The 17,160-nt window shown below is 35.8% G+C and overlaps 1 protein-coding gene across 4 annotated transcripts in view; it reads left to right on the plus strand.

The window, feature by feature from the left end:
• The window catches only part of ANKRD31 (ankyrin repeat domain 31), a 161,886-nt gene that overhangs the window by 38,767 nt on the left and 105,959 nt on the right, over positions 1-17,160 (plus strand). For all 4 annotated transcript variants that reach the window (XM_050794453.1, XM_050794455.1, XM_050794456.1 and 1 more), the window contains 5 exons: positions 3,690-3,736; positions 7,162-7,731; positions 9,760-10,040; positions 10,573-10,682; positions 14,725-14,880. In XM_050794453.1, the coding sequence (XP_050650410.1) occupies positions 3,690-3,736; positions 7,162-7,731; positions 9,760-10,040; positions 10,573-10,682; positions 14,725-14,880 (1,164 nt within the window). The remainder of the gene's footprint in view (positions 1-3,689; positions 3,737-7,161; positions 7,732-9,759; positions 10,041-10,572; positions 10,683-14,724; positions 14,881-17,160) is intronic.

A 17,160-nucleotide genomic window follows, 5' to 3' on the forward strand; every position in this document is an offset into this window, starting at 1 on the left:
AAGCTGAAACTGGATCCTTTCCTTACTCCTTATACAAAAATTAATTCAAGATGGATTAGAGACTTAAATGTTAGACCTAAAACCATAAAAACCCTAGAAGAAAACCTAGGTAATACCATTCAGGACATAGGCATGGGCAAGGACTTCATGTCTAAAACACCAAAAGCAATGTCAGCAAAAGCCAAAATTGACAAATGGGATCTAGTTAAAGTAAAGAGCTTCTGCACAGCAAAAGGAGCTACCATCAGAGTGAACAGGCAACCTACATAATGGGAGAAAATTTTTGCAATCTACTCATCTGATAAAGGGCTAATATCCAGAACCTACAAAGAACTCAATCAAATTTACAAGGAAAAAACAAACAACCCTATCAAAAAGTGGGCAAAGGATATGAACAGACACTTCTCAAAAGAAGACATTTATACAGCCTACAGACACATAAAAAAATGCTCATCATCACTGGCCATCAGAGAAATGCAAATCAAAACCACAATGAGATACCATCTCACACCAGTTAGAATGGCAATCATTAAAAAGTCAGGAAACAACAGGTGTTGGGGAGGATGTGGAGAAATAGGAACACTTTTACACTGTTGGTGGGTCTGTAAACTAGTTCAACCATTGTGGAAAACAGTGTGGCAATTCCTCAAGGATCTAGAACTAGAAATACCATTTGACCCAGCCATCCCATTACTGGGTATATACCCAAAGGATTATAAATCATGCTGCTATAAAGACACATGCACATGTATGTTTATTGTGGCACTATTCACAATAGCAAAGACTTGGAATCAACCCAGATGTCCATTGGTGACAGACTGGATTAAGAAAATGTGGCACATATACACCATGGAATACTATGCAGCCATGAAAAAGGATGAGTTCATGTCCTTTGTAGGGACATGGATGCAGCTGGAAACCATCATTCTCAGCAAACTATCACAAGAACAGAAAACCAAACACCACATGTTCTCACTCATAGGTGGGAATTGAACAATGAGATCACTTGGACACAGGAAGGGGAACATCACACACCAGGTCCTATTGTGGAGAGGGGGGAGGGTGAGGCATAGCATTAGGAGATATATCTGATGTAAATGATGAGTTAATGGGTGCAGCCCACCAACATGGCACATGTATACATATGTAACAAACCTACATATTGTGCACATGTACCCTAGACTAATAATAAAAGAAAGAAAATCTTTTTATGGTTTATTAAAGGATAGACAAAAATTCAAGAATTATGTATTTGTAAAAACTCTTAAGTAAAATTTGTAGTTAGAAAATATAATTCCTTCTAAATGTGTTTATTTTTAATATAGTAATCAAATTCCTGTAAAATATTTTATTAATTAAGTTTATAAAATAGTAACTGTTGGCATAAAAGAATGATCATTTTGTCAACGAAAAGAGTCAAACTCTGTAAAATATTTGAAGAGATTTATTCTGAGCCAAATATGAGTGACCATGGCCTGTGACACAGCCGTCAGGAGACTCTGAGAACATGCGCCCAAGGTGGTCAGGGCACAGCCTAGTTTTATGCATTTTAGGGAGATGTGAGACATCAATCAGTATGTGTAAGATTAAGTACATTGGTTTGGTTTGGTAAGGTGGGACAAACCAGAAGCAAGGTGGGGGCAGGGACTTCCAGTTTATAGGTGGATTCAAAGGTGTTCTGATTGGCAATTGGTTGAAAGAGTTATTATCTAAAGACCTGGAATCAGTAGAATTGAATCTCTGTGTTATGATGATAAGGGGTTGTGGAGACCAAAGTTTTATCATGCAGATGAAGCTTACAGGTAGCAGGGTTCAGACAGAGCAGATTATAAATGTTTTTTAACAGACTTAAGGTCGGTGTTGATGTTAACGCTGGTTGGCTTTTCCTGAATTCAAAAGGGAGGAGGGTGTAATGAGGCACGTGTGACCCTTTCTTCCCTTCAAGGCCTGAACCAGCTTTGGAATGCCCATGGCCAAGAGGGGTCCATTCAGATGATTGGGAGCCTTTGATTTTATTTATTTATTTATTTATTTTTTTGCTTTATAGTTTTGAAGATGAAGTTGTTAAAGACAACATGGGAGAAAATGTCTATGAGAGTTGTTTCTTTATGATTCAGAGAAGGAAGAAAAGTGAATTCTCTTTTTCTGTTTTTGAATTCTAATCCCCCAAGGATCTGAAATTTTATTTAAAAAAACCTCTCCTTGCAAAGATAGTTGAAGATGTATCTATTATTTTAAAATGTTTCTTTCATTGGTATTAAAATTTTAAGCAAGTAGAGATACAAAATGTTAAGTAGGATATACACAATGAAATATGTCATCACTTGTTGACAGGAATAATTCTAAACCAAGCATAAGAAATTACTTATTCTTATGACATTTTGCTTATCATGCTATAGCTTTTTATCATCAAATTGCAAAGGTGAAGTGAGGGAAAAAAAATGGGTTTATTACTATTATCTTTTAGGATATGAAGCTCAGCAAGAATATTTATGCTTATTTTTCCCCCTGAAAAACCCCTCTTGCTTATGAGGATGCATTTTGAGGTTCAGTAGATAATTACTTGCTTTTACTTTAGCTATGTAGACATTACCTAATCAAAATAAACCAAAATTGAATTCCTACTCAAGTGTGTCAGAATATTTGGGTCTTTTTTTCTTTTCTTTTCTTTTCTTTTTTTTTTTTTTTTTGAGGCGAAGTCTTGCTCTATTGCCCCGGCTGGAGTGCAGTGGCACAGTCTCGGTTCACTGCAACCTCTGCCTCCCAGGTTCAAGCAATTCTCATGCCTCAGCCTCCTAAGTAGCTGGGATTACAGGCGCGTGCCACCATGCTGGCTAATTTTTGTATTTTTAGTAGAGACGGGATTTCACCTTGTTGGCCAGGCTGGTCTCAAACTCCTGACCTCGCACCTGGCCAGAATACTTGGGTCTTGATGATGAAAGTAGAATGGACTGGGTGCGGTGGTTCACACCTGTAATCCCAGCACTTTGGGAGGCCAAGGCAAGTGGATCACTTGAGGTCAGGTGGGGGGGAGGGAGGGAGGGAGAGAGAGGGAGGAAGGAAGGAAAGAAAGAAAAATGTAAAAGGAACAACATAGGAGAACTATCTTTTTTCCAGATCCTCCTTTAACCTAACTTGGGTGTGAATTGCTGTTTGCCAGCTTGGCTCAGAGGGGACAGGGTGAGAGTGGATAGTGAATTTGCAGTCGCAGAGGCAATGCAACAATCTTCCATAGTGTCTAGGATGACCTCCTGTCCTTTTGACTCCTATAAGGGGCATTTCTTTTCATGCCTAACCCCAGACAGCATGAGTTCATTTAAGCTTTAAGTACCTGTAGTGGAAGAGATAATGACATCGAGAAAGTAGATAGTCTTTTCTTTATGTAGTTACAAATGCTGTACTTAGAATAATTCAGCCAAAATAGGGTTCTTGGTTTTTAGCTAAAATAATTCCAAATAGTTACAATTTTTTTTGGACCTATATAAAATATTTTTTAAGAAATGGAAGAATTTTATAACTTCATTTCCAAAATAATACTTTCATACCAATAAATTTATGTAATATTAATAAAATATAAGATGTGTCACTTGACTGAGAGTTTAAGTTATATGATTATGAAATGCCAACTGAGAAGGTATGTTTTTAGTGCTTTTGTAAAACTGGAGTGAAAACTCATTGTTCTTTTCTAGGGCCTGAGGCTGATGAAACTCCTGAAGTTTTGCCACACATAGAAAAGGTTGGTCTGTATAACAGAAATTAACTATGTAGATTGTGGATTTAGATTTTTTTAAAAATGTGTCAATTAAAGTATCAAGCTCATTTAGACCCTCCCCTAGGCAGGAATATGACTAAACCATTTCGGTAAATAGAAATCTATTTTTGTCTAATCACCTCTTTCATATTTATTCTTCCTTATTGCTGATAAAAGTGTTTTCTTGATCTGTGTTTCTTATCCACGACTGTAAGTCTCTTACTTTTTATCTAGAGTAGAAATACATAACTTATTATCAAACTAGTTTCTGAGATAATGTAACAAAGTTCCTTCCTGCTTTGGATTTGCTTTGTACTTGGTGCTATGGAGAATCAGAGGACTGTAGGATTGGCTGTGCTCACAAATGAACTCACACTTTCCTTAGGGATACTGGGCAATCAAGCCAGCCCAGTATACCCATACCTACCTTTTTTTTTTTTTTTGGAGATAAAGTCTCACTTTGTTGCCCAGGCTGGAGTACAGTTGTGCCATCGATCATAACTCACTGCCACCTTGGACTCTTGGGCTCAAGAGATCCTCTCACCTCAGCCTCCCAAGTAGCGGGGACTACAGGCCCATACTGCCACACCCAGCTAATTTTTTTCTTTAAATTTTTTTGTAGAGACTGGGTCTTGGCGTCTCACCCAGGGTTGTCCCTGTAGCTTACTTTATCTCAGCCATACCTTACACATTCCTGCCTTCATGGTTTTGCTTGAATCAGGAGCCAGAAGATGGGAAATAACATAAAATTTGGAAACCAGATAGGTCTAGGTTCCAAGGATAACTGTTTATATCTGTAAGATAGGGACAGCGATAGCTGTTTTACAGGTATTGTGAGGACCGAGCAATGATGGTTCATGGTGTCTGGCACCTAGTTGGTGCTCAGTAAATGTGTGTTCCTCCATTCTTTCACTCCTTCACAAATCTTTAATTTCTAGCATAAGTAGCTGTTCTTCTGTGGATCTATTTCAGATAGTTCTGGCAATCTTGACCAAAGTAACTGCTCCCTCTCTACCATTCATTATTTACTGACTATATCATTATTTCCAAATCACTTGTACTCTATGATATTAATAGATCTTCTGAGGAAAAGGATTTTTTGGACAAAAATGTTTGGAAAACACTGTGTCCTAAAGTTCCCCCAATGCACATGGTTTGGAAAGTCCTGTTGTTCTCCACTGCCTCCATTTTTTTCTTCCCCAGAAAACTCATTTTTGCAAGACATTAGGCTTTGTATGTTATCAAGCAAATGGGCCTGCTGCCTGATGTGCGTAGAAGCCAATGCTGTGGCACTGGCTTTTGAGGAAAAAAAAAAAAAAAGGCTTTATTGTGAGACAGGCCAGCAAGGAGACAGGAGAGGCAGTTCAAATTTGTGTCGTCTATTTGGGGTCTGGAACAGGTTTTAAGGGGCAGAACGTAAGGGAAAGGACTTAGGAATGTTGGTTTGACAGAGTCTGATTAGAAGGCTTCAAATTTGACCATTTACGGTAAGGTATATTTAGGTGGATTTTAGCACCAAATCTTGTGTCCAGCAGACCTCTTGCTTCAGAAAGAGTACCAGTGGTCAGGTTCCAGTCATTTCTCAGTCTTCTTTGTTCAAGGTTCTGGCTGCGCTACATGACTTGCACTTTTGGCCCTGTTATACCTGCAAGATGACTTGACATTCTGTTACCAACAAAGTAGGGGCAGTTTGGGCTGGTTCTGTGGTTATAAATGGAACTGCTTGATATACACTAGTTTATGCCATTCATTTGATTTCATAAGTGTTCTATGACATTATATGTATTCTATTTAATGTCTTAGGTATTTATGTCTTGAATCTTTTTTTTTTTTTTTATGTCTTGAATCTTAAGTTGGAAATAAATTGCTTTAGGACAGAGCCCAATGTATATACTTTATTATACCTGGTGCCTTGAATTTAGTAGACGTAAGGACTTCAAATAGTGGGGAGGCCTTGAACTGAGACTTAGAGAGTGAGCAGGATCTGGTTCTTGAATTTCTTGCATATTCCTTTTATCTTTCTGAGAAAATTATAGTTAGCATTGCTGACAAATAAATATGTTTTCTTAAGTGTTGTATGCTATTAATATATACTGAGTACATAAAGGTGGCAGGTAGAAAAGGACAGGAGGAAGAATAAAGTGGTTTTGCTTTTCTCAATCATACCAGATTAGAATATTAGAAGGCTTACAAATTACCGCACATCCTGTCAAAGGTATGGTGGATTTGATTTTTGGAAAAAAACTGAAGTTGTTGAAACCCATTCTGTTATTTAAGGCCAATAAAAATTATTTAGTGTTCGAAAAATTTTCAGTGCCTTTAAAGCACCTTATTTTCTTGAATGGCTTATAAACTCATTCTGAAAGCAATTTCAAAAGAGGGATTCTAACAGTATTTTGAGTATTAGAAACTTTGTGAGGCTGGGCACAGTGACTTATGCCTGTAATCCCTGTACTTTGGGGGGCCAAAGCGGGCAGATCGCCTGAGGTCAGGAGATTGAGACCAGCTGGACCAACATGGTGAAACGCCATCTCTCCTAAAAGTACAAAAAATTAGCAGGGCATGGTGGCAGGCCCCTGTAATCCCAACTACTCAAGAGGCTGAGGCAGGAGAATCACTTGAACCCTGGAGGCGGAGGTTGCAGTGAGCCGAGATGGCCCCACTATACTCCAGCCTAGGTGACAGAGTGAGACTCCATCTCAAAAAAAAAGAAAAAAGAAAAAAAGAAACATTGTGAGAACAGGTATAACCTATTAAGGTGATGTCTTAGAGAAATAATAGTCATTTAGAAATGTTAAGTTTTTGTGGGGTTTTTTGCTTAAAATAACCACAACTCAGAGCCATTCATTTACAGCTAGGGCTTGTAATATTTATACAGAACTGTACCCTCATTTCTTTACCTTTTCACTCTGACCTTTTGTCCTTTGGCCTCTTTACTCTACATTTACTTATTCCTGCAAAGGTGGGGCAATAAAAAGAAGGTGAAATTTTGTTCCTAGTTAATAATTTTCATAAACCAAATAGGAAATTTTGGCAAGAAAGAATTTTATAACCATTAATTGCTATGAAGCTTTGAGATCATCTGTTAATTTAACTATCCATGCCATCTCTGCTTCTTCTGTTAGCACAGATAATTTAAACTTAAATGAATAATTTGCCATCTGTAATTATGGTCCAGCCAATTATGCTCTTGGTCTATTATTAAGCGTTTAACCATGTTTTCAGTAATTAGTGATTTGGTATAGGAAAGCAATAAAGAGTATTCTTTTTATTTGTGGAAGAGAAGGAAAGTTGATGATAAATTTTGAGGGTAGCTTACAAACAAGATAAACTATAAAACTATAAAGTTTTCATTTTAAATACTTTATTGTATATGCTGTAATGATGTAATTTCTATTTGTAATACCCAGGAACTAAGTGACGGCAGAGATTCTCCTGAAGTTAGCCTTCTCTCAGGCACTGCTATTACAGTATCTGATATGGTTGCTGTAAAGGAGACATCATTAATAGAGCCAGAGAAGATCTTAGCAGCACCACATACATTTTATGAGCCTAGAAAGGAAGTCATATTGACCGTGACTCCTGAAGAAACTAAGGATGAAGAAAGCTCTCTTGAAACCTTTGTGTCTGCCTTAGAAAGGTTACTTACATCACCAGAAAGCACCCAGGAGGAAAGACTGTTTGAATTAGTAAGTGATTTTGATAGTAAAGAATTGATGGACCCATTGAGTGACTCTCTTAGTTCCATATCAATACCTTTGAATGCCTGGTCGGCATGTCATAGAGATTCACTAGAAAATGCAAAGGATGATGCATTGCCAGCTGAGTTATTGGAAGCCCTGAACACATTGTCGGAAGCCAAGATGGAAACCATCTGTCACAGAAAAGAGGGAGGCAGCAGTCTCATTGCTAGAAATGAATGTTTAGAAGTGAAGTTCAATACATCTCAGACCAATGAAGATTGTACACAAATAGCAGAGGTGAATTTTGAATTTCTTTGTTCTACTCCACCATTTGAACATGGTTCCAAGTTAGCTGAGCTATAGGACAGGCGTCTTTCAGTGGAGCAAGTAGCTGAAAATATGAGTCTATGATTTTGCCTTTTAAACTTCAACAAGTTTTCATTGTGTTAAAATCAAATTTACCCAAATATCAACACCCATAAGATACTTTGTGACTTGGAAGCATAGAGTGATCCTTTTAGAAGTTCCTAGGGTAGAGTTTTCTGGGAGTTAGGAAGTTAGAATAGACAGATTTCTTCCCAACAGGCCTGAGAAGACATATCATTACATTGCTTACATGTAGGAAGGAAAGATTTCTTTACTAAAATTTTCTGTTAGCTCAGAAAATCACTATGTCTACCTGGGTGCAGAGTACTGATGGGATACCCCACATTAATTTACATTTTGACACAGAATATATGCAGGGATGCCGGGGAGGGGAAAAAATATGCCTAGCTTAAGCAGAATTTTGCCTTCTATGTCTGAGAATACTGCCAGGTGGCATAGCTCTTGGGGTTTAGAATTCTTGTAGTATTATGCCTGGAAGCCCTGTAGTGGCCTATCACTCACAAAGTCCCTTTGTCATATTGACAGTTTCTTTGTTTTTAAAAATAATCTTTATTGTTTTTTTCTTGATTATAATAATAATGCATACTCATTATAAAACAAATTTTAAACCTGACGGAATTACACAATAATATAGTAACAAATATCCTCCACAATTTCACTCTTCAGAGATAATCACTGTTAACAGTTGGGTGTATCTCTCTCCAGTTATTTCCATCATATTCTATATTAGTTCATTTTATACTAATGGGATTATATTATATATAATGCCTTCCAACTTATTTTTTAAATTTAATAATATATTTTGTTTATCTTTCAATGTCAGCAAACGTAGCACTGCTTAAATTTTTTGATTTGTTGAATAGTATTCCACTATGTAAATATATTGTAATTTATTTAATCAATTCACTAATGATATCATTTGGATTGTTTTCTTTCTTTTCTTTTTATCTTCCGATTACCAAAATGTTTCTGTGAACATCCTTGTGAAGATTTATAACAAAATGCTGAGCTCAGGTTGCAGCATACATACCTGGAATAATACTGCATGAAGTTCTGGTTAACAAATCTCAAAACTGACATAGGATTTTTTAAAAACCAGAAAAAGAGAAACTAATTATGGAGATAGGGCATGAAGATTAAATATGGAAAGAGGGAATATGAGTAAAGTGTAGGAAATTATGATTGATATTAATACAGTGAATATGAATTTAGCAAGTCTTCAAAAGGAAAGAAAAAAGAAACCCTCTTAAGTAGAAAGGAGGCTTATTTAGAACAGATCAAATAATATACTCGTTTACTCAGCTGTAATAAAAATATGGAGCTTGTTACCTTTAGAAGCTTTGCAAGATGGATATGTAAGTAGGCTGAAGAAAGGTTTAGATGATACATATAAAGAATACATATGCTCATGGAAGTTAAATCTATAATGAATTATTAAGAGAAAGTTAGAGAACAATTCCTGATATACTGTTAACCTTTTAAAATCAATGTAATGGAGGTTATATACTATTTTGTTCCACAAAATATCATTTACTGCTGCTGTCAGATAACAAAACCCTAGGCTGAATAGTCCATTGATCTAGCCTAGTGTGACATTTCTAATGTTTTTGTAGATCTCTCATCATTCTACATTCCCAATTTCTTGCAAGATTAAAGCTCCCAGAGTGACCATAGATTCGCCCTTGAATTTTCAAAATAAATATTGATCAAAATCATTTTTTACTTATGCTCTTAAGCTTTTAAATCTGCATTGTCCTTTATTACATTAATTATTATAAAATCTTTCATTATGTCCACATATGTCTATGAATTCTTGTACTTGCATCCTGTAATAGGCATTTTAATTTAATCAAAGGTCAAGACAAAATTTAGCTTCTTACAGTTTTAAGTTTTTTTGCAGTGTTGTAATTGTTTGTGGATGTATTTACGTATTTGCAGACTCTGCAAGACCCAGATCCATCTGGGTTGCAAACTTTGGCTCATCAAAATATCACTTCTTGTGAACCACTAAGTAATAAGAGAAATTCACATTCAGTGACAAATAGCTCTGACCAGGAAACTGCGTGTGTGTTGAGAAGATCATCCAGACTAGAAAAACTGAAAGTAAGCAGAGATGCAAAGTACTCAGATCACATGTATAAGATGCCAGAAAAGATTTTACCAAAAATCCTTGGCTGTGAGGACCTAACAAATAATAACTCTTCAGCTCAGAATTTCAGGTATGCAGTGAAATTATGTGTTTATCTCCAGGAATGCTGTAGACATTATAGATAATTATGTGCTTGGGGTCAGGGTCAGTATACAGTTAACACAGGGTAAAGAGCTTTATTTTTTATATTATTGCTTTTTTTATTTTGCAGCTTTTGGTCAGTGCCATACCACACAGCAAGGCTTTTTCCTTGCAAAGAGCCTGCATCTTTTTCTCTAGAGGGTGAATAGAGTGGATAGTGACATGCCAACTTGGGGAGTGAAGAGCAGGAGATTCAGAATACTCGCACTTGTAAATGACTAATCCTAAAGAAGAAAAACCCACAGGTAGTGCAAAGAGAGGGCTAGAAGCCATGATGACTGGCATGCCTGCTGCAGAATTACCTGCAGGAGCCATCTCCATTTTAAAAACTGCCACGCCACTTGAGAACAGCTCAGTAAAATACCCTGGAGTTTTAATATTATAGTCAAAATTTGGTGTAATTCTCTGTGAATGTTTGTAAAAACCGTTATAGCCATTTTAAAAATACATTGTTTTTCAAGAATGCAGGATCCGGCTTTAATGATTGATAGTAAAGAGAAGAATATGCATTCACGCAGGTTCAAGAATGGAAAACAAATCAGGAAAAATGAACAATTTCCAGGAAAAAAAGGTGATGCATAGTTTGAGTATTTTTCTATTTCTTTTACAGAAACAGAATTTTGGTAGAAAGGATTCAGAGATTATCTTTCTCAACTTTCTAATGTTATTGATAAGGAAACTGAATTTCAGATAGTTAAGGGTTTTTCCTAGCATCATACAGCTCATTAGTAGCATAATTGAGAATTGATCCTGAACTTCTGACTCATAGGTTAGTACTTTTTTCTATAATTCTGCTTTGGAAACAGTAGTTACAGACCTCTTTTTAAATTTACATGTGTAACCAACCTAGCATAAGGCTATGAAAAAGCGTATTAGGAGGAATAAAGGAAAGGACAAGGCACAACTGTTATTTTCTTAGATCTTATTTCTGTGTTCCTATACCATCCAAAAGATTGAACTAAAAAACTCTCAGAAGCAATAAGAGAATCTAGAAACACTATTTAAAAAATAATAGATAGTGGAACAACTGGCAAAACTGAAATATGGGTTGTAGATGAAAAAATAATATTGTATCAGAGGTAAGTTTTCTGAATTTGATAATAATACTGCAGTGATATAAGTGTACATCTTTGTCCTTAGAAATACACATTAAAGTATTACTGAGTAAAAGGGCATGATGTATAAAAGTTACTTTTTATATATACATGTGTCTGGATGCATATGTATCTGTAAAAAAGAATGGTTTAAAGTCAATGGTAAAATGTCAACAAGGGGTGAGTCTTTTGTTCTATTTTTACAACTTTTCTGTAAGTCTGAAATTATTTCAAAAGAAAAAGTTTTAAAAATGTGATAAGCTGGAGTCAACAATTAATGCCTTTCACATATATGTATCCATGAACTTGTTAGAAAATGTAAAAGATTATCTCATTTATAATTGTTACAAAAAGAAAATACTTTTATAACTAATAAGAAATGTGTCATATTTATAAGAAGAGTTTAAAAATTCTACTGAGGGATGTAAAAAATACTTGAATAAATGGAAAGAAGAACCTTGTTCTTGACTAGAAAGATCCAGCATTGTAAGAAGGTTCTCCCTAAATTATTCTAGAAATGCATGAGATCTCATCAAAAACAGATTTTTATTTATTTGCTAAATTTTTTGTTTTATTGTGTATTGCTTTTACAGGGATAGAGAGTAGCTATGAGAAAGTTTCAAAGTAATACTAAATATCACCTAGAAAAGTAAATATGAAAGACTAGCCAAGAAAATTCTGAAAAATAAAAACAAAAAGTTAAGAGTGGCAGGACCTTGTTCTCCATAATATGTGAGCATATTAGAAAGCTACAGAAATTAAAGTCATTTGACACTGTAGCAGGAATAGACAGATAACTCAGTGAAACAGAATAGAGAGTTTAGATGTAGAAGCCAGCTACAGTGAGACATGGGACAGATATGTAATATAGATGGCATCTCAAATTGTGGTGAAAAGAAAGACTAAGCAATAAGTAGTAGAAAACACAAACAAAATTGGGTTTCCATAACATTCCTTACACTAACTTTAATTTCAGATTGATCAAAGATTTAAATGAAAAATGAAAGTTGTAGAAGAAAATGTAAGTGAATCTTGCTGTAACCTTGGTGTGGAAAAAGTCTTTTTAAACCCTCTTGGTTTCTGAGGTTAAAATCATAAAATTAACTGCATACCTTTAAAATAATGGTAAAAATTCTTTTAAAGAATGATAAAATTAACTACATACATTTTAAAAAATTGTATAGAAATATACCCTAAAGAAGAATCAAATATTAAATAGCTAAGAAATATTAGCATCATTTGACAAGGGTTTAATGGCATTAGTATGCAAAAAGCTCTTATGAAACAGTAAGGATAAAGAACAGGGGGTGTATGTCATGGCCTTAACGGTGGTGATGGTTTCATGGGTATATACTTGTCCCCAAGTATATTGAATTGTATACATTAAATAAATATCCCTTTTTACATGTCGGATAATAATAATAATTAATTTAAAAATTTTAAACTGGAGGAAAAAAGTAAAAAGAACATGAATAGATAAGGAACATGAACAAGCAGTTTACAGAAAGAGAAATAAACACACACACACACAAACACACACACATACACATAAGCACCTCAATCCATTCCTATTGGTCTAGGAATTCAAGTTTGAGTTTTGGGAGGACACCATTCATTCTATAACACCTTCATTGGTGAATTCTCCAAAATATATAAGGGGGAAATAATGCCAGTTCTCCACACAATTCTTCCAAAAAATTAAAGATGTAGAAACTCTTCTCAACTCATTTTAATGAGGTCATCATTAAACTGATACCAAAATCAGAGACATTATAAGAACAGAAAATTAGACTAAATATCCTTCATGAATATAGATGCAAAAATTCTAAATAGGCCAGGTGTGGTGGCTGATGCCTAGAGTCACAGTATGCTGGGAGGCTGAAGCGGGTGGATCACTTGAGCCCAGAAGTTTGAGATCAGCTTAGGCAATATGGCGAAACCCTGTCTCTACGAAAAATGCAAAAAATTAGCTGGGCGTGGTGGTGCGTGCCTGTAGTCCCAGCTACTCAGGAGGCTGAGGTGGGAGAATTACCTGAGCCTGGGAAATTGAGGCTGCAATGAGCCATGATTGCACCACTGCACTCCACCCTGGGCAATACCCTGGAGAAGAATATGGAGAGCAAGACCCTGTCTCAGAAAAAAAAATTCTAAACAAAACTTGAGCATATCAAATCCAACATTATATAATACATCATGACCAAGTGGTATTTATCCTAGGAATGCAAGATTGGTTTTACACTTGAAGACCAATCGCTGTAATTCATTATATTAACAAGCTAAAAAAGAGAAACCATATGATCATCTCAATAAATGCACAGAAAGCATTTGACAACATCTAACACATCTGTTCCTAGTGGAAATTCCCAGCAAACTAGGAATAGAGGGGAAACTTCAACCTGACAATGGACGTCTACAGAAATCATACAGTTTTATACTTGATTGTGAAAGACTAAATGCTTTCCTCCTAAGATCAGAAAATTACATAATTATAATATAACAAGTACAGCTGGCACAGACAGATTTGGAAATAAAGACTGCTTTGATTATGGTAAGCATACAATTTGTCTAGTGGGAGAAGAATGCTTTGTAGTCTGGTATACAAGAAGGTAGACTCAAAGTTCAGCAGTTTAGTTTGTTATGCAGTGGGACTGAATCAAGGGAGTCAAAAGGCAAGGCAGTTTTATGTAGTCTATTAAGAAGGCTGCTGCAGTACTCAGTTACCTTTGTGAGGTTTTAGGATGGAGCAGGTTAGCTAGATAAAAATTGGAAAAGCTATCATCAAGCTATTCTGAAATTCAGAAAATCCAAATGAGTATTGCCCTCCAAATTGACAGGATTTGGAACATGTAAATGAGGAGCTTCAGTATTTTAGGAGGCACAGTGGAGAACTGATACTTGATATACATTATCTGGAAAAGTATTTTAATCATGCATTTCTGCTGACTTAGTAAATAAAAACAATTGCAAAGATCAGGCTATGATTCTCTGCTTAATTTCATTAATTTATTTTTAGCAAAGAAAGAGAATTTTGCATTCCTTTTTCCAGTCTCACTGGGATTAGTTTTTGTATCTTATATGCCGCTGAGATTTTCTCCTCATGGTTTTGTAAGACATCTGGTAATATACCGTTTTATTAAATTTGATAATATATTATTCTAGGTTTAAATAATCATTTTCACCAGAACTTTTAAGAAGATTATCTGTTAGTCTTTTCATATATGCACCTTTCATGGGTTTTCAATCAACATACACTGTTTATCACAGTTTATAGTTTACTTCAAATATTTTAAAACTAGTGACATTGTCTCTTTTTCCTTTTTGTATGTAGATAATATTATAGTTGGGTTAATGGATGAATATTCTCATGATATAATATACTTTACTTCTAGACTGTTGACTGAGTTAATCCTGTTACCTATGTTCGTAAAGTTTGTAGTCTGAAATCGGTGGTTTGTAATTCATATTCCTTCTGATATTCAAATAATGATTTTTTTCCTTTTGTTCATTCCCTCATTTCAGAAAAAATGAAGGTGAACAAAATATCTCTTGGTAGCATTAACCGGAGAAACATTTTTGGAGAGAACTTAGTATATAAGGCTGCTCTGAACGATGATGCTGATCTTGTTCATCATTGTATAAAAAAAGGTGGAAATGTTAATCAGCCAAGTTATGCTGGTAAGTTAGGATTACCACCCACAGTTATCTTAAGAGTGGTTTGTAGTTTCAGCTGAATCACTCTTAGGAAAGTATAGCAAAGTGAGCCTAAGGTAAGTTCCAAACAGAAGACTTTCAGGTCATTTTCCTATTTAAGTAGCTCCTCACCATTATCTTTCAGGGAGGAGGGCAGGATGAGAAGACTGGGTGGCAGGAGAAGAGCATTATGTTTCTCCTTCAAAGATTATGCCAGGTGGGTTATGTGCAGTGGCATCCAGAAGGTACCTGGGGCTGGCTTTGCAAGGTCATTGTTACTATGAGACTCAGCCTTGAATGAAGGAGAAATGATGTCAAACACTGGAAGAAACTGATGGTGCACTGAGCTATAGGGGAAAATTCATGATGAAATGGTAGATGTACAGCAGGAGCAGTGGCCAGGGAAATGGAAAGAATACGGTATGAAGTACAGAGCTTGGGACAGGGAGCTCAGAAAGAGCAGTATTTCTGCAAGGCTGGGTCACTGGGACAGTCTTCCCTGTGGGTAGAATGTGACATGTTGTGCTAGAGAAGAGTGATTGCTTAAAGGTACTTACACTGAACAATACTTGGACAGCCTGGATGGTGCTTTTGGGTGTCCATACTTTTCCATACTTGCTCAGTTTAGAAACAGTGCAAAGAGTCTTACGGTGCACAGAGATGGCACAGTAAAATCCATGGACAAGCAGCTGATTTCAAGTGCACCCCCAGTACTTTACCTTAGCAAGGCCTGGGTTTACACTATAATCAGGATTTTAACAGGATATTATTTTAAATGTCATACCCAGGTCATAGCCCTATTACCCTCAACGTTGGATCCTTATTTGCCAGCCACAGCACTTACTCTCTTGATTTCAAGAGATATGTGGTTCTTTCTGTTGGTATTCTTTGTCTGCCCATTGAGTTCAAGAGTAGCCCTACATGCAGCCAGTTTTGACTTTATGGATTTCCCAAGCTTCTCTTAACATGTTTCTTTTTATTAACCTTTTCTTTTTCTGTGCCATTGTTAACATTCTCAGTGACTGTTCCCTTCTTGTCTTCAGCCAGTTAATAAATACCTTTTCCTCATTGTCCCAGGTACTTCTGTGACCTTCATGAATTCTTTATCCCTATCATATTTTCCTGCATTTTGAACTTACTTGTTCTCTACTTTTCCTTCTTACTTTGCATCTTAGCTCTATCTTTATTTCTGGCTGCCACATCCCACAGAATTACAGAGGACAGTGTTTCCATTTTCAACAGAATCACCTGCAAAGTTTGTTTAAAGTGCAACCATCATTTCACCTCCCAAACCACACACACACACACACACACACACACACACACACCCCAGAATCACCTGCAATATTTGCTTAAAATGCAACCATCATTTCACCTCCCAAAACACACACACACACACACACTCTCTCTCTCTCTCTGTCTCTCTCTCTCTCACAAACACACACACACACATACACTCACTGTCTCAGTAAAGGTCAAGGACTGGCAAGAGCTGTATGACCTCTAACATGTTAGTTCGATGTAGTGAGCTTTTACATACTGTTTACATACCTTCTATGTATCAGATGCTGTGAAAACAAAAAGATTAATAATCTCCAGTAGGAAGATTTAAGTGTACTTATTTTGTGGTACAATTAAAAAAGAGGCCCACTGCCCTGTGAGAAATGAACAAAATGTAATAATGGACCAATGGTCTTTTATATGTAACATTTTGAATTTTATGAGTCCTCACTTACATTTTATGAAATTTTGTCTGATTAAAAAACAAATTGCAGGGAGCTCAGAAAGAGTACTAATTCTTTTTCCAAAGGCAAAGGTGACAGTCATGAAGTAGGCTAAAAAAAAACTCTGAATACTCAAAATAGATCACATTTTAAGTTTTTGCCAAAAACCTCTGAGATCAATGCCTTGAGCTTTATTTTATGCAGAACTCTTTCTGATTCCTATACCTGTAACACATTAGAACTGAAAAAGAAAGGTTGGCCCAGACCAGGGTATTAATAATAGCCTGAAGTTTAAGTCAATAACAAAGCAAGAAATAGATAACATAAAATATGAGAGACAAAACTGTTTAGGACTATGTAATGTAGAAAGGAGTGTGCGTTATTCTTCTGTGAGTGTTAACAATGGCTACATTACAGCATATAACAAATTTTATTGTGATTGTAAATCTGTTTTAAAAATGTATTATATTATGTTCTCTTTAAAGGAAATTTATAACTATATTCATGTTTTAAAGAGATTTCTTCCATGAAAGTTAATTTC

The sequence above is a fragment of the Macaca thibetana genome, chromosome 6 (genome assembly GCF_024542745.1).
Source record: "Macaca thibetana thibetana isolate TM-01 chromosome 6, ASM2454274v1, whole genome shotgun sequence".
NCBI lineage: Eukaryota > Metazoa > Chordata > Mammalia > Primates > Cercopithecidae > Macaca > Macaca thibetana.